The sequence below is a fragment of the Diadema setosum genome, chromosome 16 (assembly GCF_964275005.1).
Source record: "Diadema setosum chromosome 16, eeDiaSeto1, whole genome shotgun sequence".
In the NCBI taxonomy this organism is placed as follows: Eukaryota; Metazoa; Echinodermata; class Echinoidea; order Diadematoida; family Diadematidae; genus Diadema; species Diadema setosum.
In genome coordinates, this window is record NC_092700.1 from 36,517,823 (window position 1) to 36,523,822 (window position 6,000).

The following is a 6,000-nucleotide window of genomic DNA, read 5'->3' on the forward strand; positions in this document are numbered from 1 at the left end:
CGATCTACTAGAAGGGAGTTTCCTAATAAAATCATTAGTGTCTCAGCTCCCTAATATCACTCAAGGGCAGCTACATAATATTATGCACACCAATATACATATTGCACATGCACACCCTCATGCACAATGCACATATGCCCACCAGATACAACTGTATCAGTAAAGGTGACTTCAACATCAGTTGCTAAAATCTATCAATTCAAAGGAAATGATTACTCTTTAATCGTTGATTATAAAACACACAGTATGGGTTTATGCCAAGGACATATCTAATTTCCTGGTCACATATTATACTTGTGTGTATAGCCACACACAATAGTTCAATAAAAAGCTGTGACTCATAATATGACAACTTGGGATTGAAACCCTCAGAAAATCAGAAAATTGAAAGTCAGATGAAACCCTCAAAATAGAATATCATTCTACTCTGAGGGTTTCATCTGATTTACTGTAGTATTTCAGCCGATTAATTAGGTTTCAAGAGGGTCATCCCTCCTCGAAGCTCAATCATATGTGTCAATCGGCTGAAAAAAGATGAAAGCGAAGAAAATTTTCTTAACGGGTTGACGAAGCATCCTCTTCCTCCAAAAGATAATTAGAAAGAGGAAGAGGAATAGCTTGGCTGAAGCTAAAAAAAAAAAAAAAAAAAAAAAAAAAGTGGGGATGACTGTACCATCTTGCTAGACTGATAGGGGTAAATACTGTAACCAGGGGGTAACTGGTTGTTCAAGTAAAGCAAGTCAGTAACTTAATCGAACTCACATTGGCATAGTAATTCTTCATCCACTACCAATCACAGCAGAATAAATTTTCTAAGATCTCCATCAGTCAAAAATACTCAATTAAATTGTTCTTTTAAACTTTTAGTAAAAACGGAATTGTCCATTTTCAGAGAAACAGAAAATTGTGTTCTCTCCCATTTGTTGCTAGGAAATAGACAAAAAAAAGTTACTTGGAATGGAGAGAGAGAGCGAGAGAAGTGAAAGGGACAGAGAGGGAGAGAGAGAGAGAAGAAGAAGGGGTGCAGTAAATCCCCATCCCATGGTCTAGTCCGGCATATATCAAGTGTGCGTTGCCATGGGAACCACGCAGTGCACTTTATAATGTGTATGGTCCAATCTACACTGACCATAGCATGAGTGACCAAATAGGAATGTACATTTACTATACAGTAGCTGACTTTCTCTTTGAAGTTGACATAATTCTTACATATAGCTTCCATATGCTTAAAGGTACAAGAAATACTTTCATGTTGCACTAAACATGGACTACACAACGGTAACAGCCGACACCCTCAAACACTGACAATTGTCAAAACATTTGGATGCCGTTTGTACAAAATAAAAATATTTTAGTGACACTCGTTTCAGCTGAAAGAATTCACGCTGTGCAAGACTCCCGAGGCGTCTAGTTCCTTTGTTGTAAGGTATCATGGGGAAGTTAAATGTAATTATGTAAGTGAAATATTGCATCATGTTCTCCATTACAGCATAGTGACATTAATTTTCAGTCAAACAGTACAAATGAGCCTAAGGTATAGATGTGTATTTTTATATGTTCCGCAGTTTCGTTTCAAATTTCAAATTTCAAATTTCAAATTTCAAAAGAAATTTTGGGATTCTAATAAATTTTCCATCCTTCCTTGTGTTTTTCTCTCAACAAAGATATATCTTGGCACGCCCACCTTCTCCCCTTCTGCTCTATCCTGACATATTTGACGGATTAGACCACCTGGACACCATGTAAGACTTTTTACTTTGTTTTACGCTGTCATCAGTTTCGTTGGGTTCACCTAAATTGTCATGTGTGATTATCCAGGAACAGTTTAGCGATGTCAATGTTTCAGTTCAATAGCCTGACAATAACTAAGCAATCTTTTCATCCTTCTTGATAATGCATTTGCTGCAGAGCTATGATCAGAAATGTTGCAAGACGTCATTACAGCTAACAACAATGGATCTCTGCGTGTATCATGACAGTCTCCATGGAATTTAGATAAGGTCTCTTAAGTTACTGCATGTGACACTATTTGCCTTAATTGTTAAGCTTGCAACAACGAAGGAATTTGGTTCAATTTTTTTTTAATGCTTCACTTGTTTACTGGCTTTATTTGTTATACTGATTATTTGGCGTCTACAGCCAAGAAAAGAGGGGAAAAAAGGGTCCTATTCGAAGACCAGAGAATAACTTTTTGAGTTACTTAGAACATTTTCGATCTGAAAGAGGGTTTGACCAAAAAGGTTTTATCAGGATATGCAGTCCTAAAGTCGGTTCTCGTTTTTGTTTTAGAGACAATTTCTTTTCCCGACAAAGCTCACATAAAATGCAGCATCCTTAACTGCTTAATGTGCTACGTTAAATTTATCAAACTCATAAACTTACTAATCTGTGATTTCGCTCAAGAAGAATGGACCAATGATATATTTCATGAAACTAATTTAAATGCATAATTTAGTAATTCAACCTGAAATGATATGAAGTCAGCTGTCGTTTTTGTTCTACAGTAAAAGTAAGTCTAAAGTAAACACATGTTCATTACAATTTACATTTTCCACATTTTTACAAGCCATGTCGGCACGTCTGTTTTAAAGGGATTGCATAGCTTTAGTTGAGGCCTAACTTAGGTTTCTATATTTTTTTTTTTTGAAAGATAATTAGAAACCCCACATGAACTATGAAAAAGCATGTAATTCCAAGAGGGATTTAATGTTTATTTGATGAAAATTAGTTTAAATGGCTGAGATATTCAAAATACTTCAATCCTATTAAAAAAAAAGAAAAAGGTGGGACCCACCCTTTATTAGGATCGCTTTGTTCTATTTTGTTTTTGGATTCCTCAACCAATTCAAATTCATAGATTTAAGTGGCTCGATCGAGCGGGCCACTAACGAAGTTAATGTCGAGCCCTGCATTAAGTATATCACATGGATTCCATTTCACGGGATTTTAGTTGACGTTATTACTTTTCTATATTGCTCGCTGACATGATTAATCGCTTGTGTTTTAGTCTTGGCGCCAGAGGCTGAATCTTGTTTTACCGTCCGCCCGATGGTTTTTCATGGTTTTTACGCTATTTGAAGGCTGCTGAATCCGAATCTGGATGATGCAACTCTTGCATCCTTGGATTCTGAAGTATTCAAGATGGTCGCCCAAAATTGAAATTCCCATTTCCTTATAGATGGAGAAAAAAATTGAAAATTTGATGGTTTCAACCTCCTTCAAGGATGCTGAATCCGAATCTTGATGAAAAAAAAAAAATCTTTTGCATACCTAAGGTTTTTGAAATATTCAAAATGGCCGTCAAGAATTGAAAGTTTAATAAAAGTATTTCCTTATAAAAACATGAATGAAAAAATTAGATGGTTTCATCCTATTTCGAATCTGGTTTATGCAACTCTTGCATCATGGAGTTTTTCGAGATATTTAAAGGAGATCTCCGGATGATTTTCAGACTTTTACATACCGACATAATGAACAACTATTGTTTGGTTATACCTGGTAATGAGTTTCAGAATTTGTAGTAATGGTGATGAGGAATAGGAGTGTTTTCAAAATTTAAAGACGAATCACAATGAACAAGGATGATGACATGGCAGCCTCACTACAAGAATGCTTGAGTAGGGGCTCAAGGAAGCAGAACAAAAGAAGAAAGCATGCATAAATTCTACACAGGTTAACTTGTAAAGCACGGGGTATTGACATGGATTACATTGCTACATTTCTGAATTGTGTGAGGCTTCTATGTCATAATCTTTGTTCTGTGTAGTTCGTTTTGGGGGTTTTCAGAGTATTGGTTTCTGTGCTCAAGGACCACAATAAATTTCACAAGTCTATACATGGAGCTGCTGATTTATGTACTACAAGGTGTGAAATTATGAAAATCGTCTGGAATGCCCCTTTAAAATGGCTGCCAAGATGGATATAAAAAAAAAAAGTAGTGAATATGTCAAAAAATCTTAAAGGATTCAAGAGTTGCATCAAACAGATTTGGATTCAGCACCCTCGAAAAGGGTAACAACATCATTGTATTGATTTATTCACCATTCCTAAGGAAATACTCGAATGGGATTTCCATTTTTGGCAGCCATCATGGATTTTAAAAAAAAAAAAATCCTCATTGATACAGGAGTTGCATCAACCAGATTCGGATTCAGCACCCTCGAAATAGGGTAAATATATCAATTTATTCTCATTTTTTATACGGAAAGACTAGACTTAACATTAAACAATTTCAATTTTTAGCTGCCATTTTGGATATCTCAAAACCCTCAGGGATACAAAACTTGTCACATACACATTCGGATTCGATACCCTCGAAATAGGTTAGAACCATCAAATCTATTCAACTTGTCATCATCTAAAAGTAAATATACAGCACCCTTGAAATACGGTACAACTTCATTTTCTTGTCCAATTTTTCACCATTTATAGGGAAATTTCAGATTTTTGGCAGCGATATTGGCGACCTTCTTGAATATCTCAAAACCCCTCAAAGATGCAAGAGTTGCATCATTCAGATTCAGATGCACACCCTCGAAATAGGGAAAAACCATAAAAACAACAACAACAGCAACAACAAACAAACAAACATCGGGCAGACGGGTAAAACAAGGTTAGGCCCAAAATCTGACTTTGGCACCAAACTATATTCCATTCATTTTCAGAAACGTCTACGACCCACGCATATGTTGCATATCTCCAGGAGACTCTGTGTGTACGTTAGGTGAACCAGCTCACCCCCTCTTCACCTGTCGAATGACTTTCCTACAGAATCCTCCTATCAAGATTTTCATCTGGATTCTTGGGATCAGCGCACTTATCGGAAACTCCTACGTAATTGTTCAGAGACTGCGAATTAAGTTTTCACATAACACGGCCAAAGTCCAGTCCGTCCTAATTTTGAATCTTGCAATCTCTGACTTCTTAATGGGAATCTACCTCCTGATCCTAGCCATTATGGACATCGTCATTTCGGATTCCTACTTCTGGGAGGGGCGGGCCGAAGAGTGGCGAACCAGCAGCATTTGTCAGGCGGCGGGCTTCATCTCTGTACTCAGCAGCGAGACGTCGGTTTTCTTGATTACCATCATCAGCCTCGATCGAGTCATTTGCGTTCTCTTTCCATTCAGTGAACATCGCCTTAGTGTAAAATCAGCTCGTGCGGTAGTAGGAGCGACCTGGGGACTGGCCCTTCTCCTTAGCATCTTTGCTGTTGTACTGAATTACCTCAACCCCGACGCTTATGGACTGAGTGACGTTTGTGTGGGCCTGCCATTGATTCGCAAGAATTCTGGACTCAATAGTATCGTTGACGAACGCACATTCGCTCAGATTGGTGTTGCGCGGTATGCCACCGTTGCGGCGGCATCGGAGTCAACTTGGCAGTTTTCCATCGTCCTGTTCCTTGGAGTCAACTTCTTTTGTTTCTCCGTCGTACTCATCACTTACATCATCATCTTCATCTGGGTGCGGGTTACCAGGAACAAGGCGGGACGCAGAAACAGTGAAGGAGCTGAAATCAAGATGGCTGCTAAGATGTCACTCTTGGTCGGTACGGACTTCTTTTGCTGGATGCCTATCATCATTCTAGGAATACTAGTCCAGAGTAACATCGTCACACTCAGCTCGGACGTCTACGCCTGGCTAGTGGTCTTTGTCCTGCCTATTAACTCATCAATTAACCCTTACCTGTACACAATCGTGGACGCTATGTCTCGTAAACAGAAATTCAAAGAAAAAACCAAGCCTTCAAGATTCACCGCATCCTAATTCTTCTGTTGCAACTTACGGCTTTGGATATTCTGGCAGTGGAGAAAGTTGAACTCTTTTCCAATCATTATGTGTACATTATTTTTGAATTAAAAGAAAGAGACGGGTAAAGAAGGGAAAAGGAATAATCAGTAATGGAAAAAATATTTTTAGGCACATGACACACCCTACGACGTTTATGAAGACTACGATAAATTATGTTAGATACATCATTAACGCTTCTTTTTTATG

The 6,000-nt window shown here is 38.0% G+C and overlaps 1 protein-coding gene across 1 annotated transcript in view; it reads left to right on the forward strand.

Moving 5' to 3' along the window:
- LOC140239866 (uncharacterized) overlaps positions 1-5,769 on the forward strand; it is a 45,108-nt gene extending 39,339 nt beyond the window's left edge. Inside the window, exons 14-15 of the mRNA XM_072319686.1 lie at positions 1,665-1,742; positions 4,665-5,769. Of these exons, the coding sequence (XP_072175787.1) occupies positions 1,665-1,742; positions 4,665-5,769 (1,183 nt within the window). The remainder of the gene's footprint in view (positions 1-1,664; positions 1,743-4,664) is intronic.
- Positions 5,770-6,000: the final 231 nt, after the last annotated feature.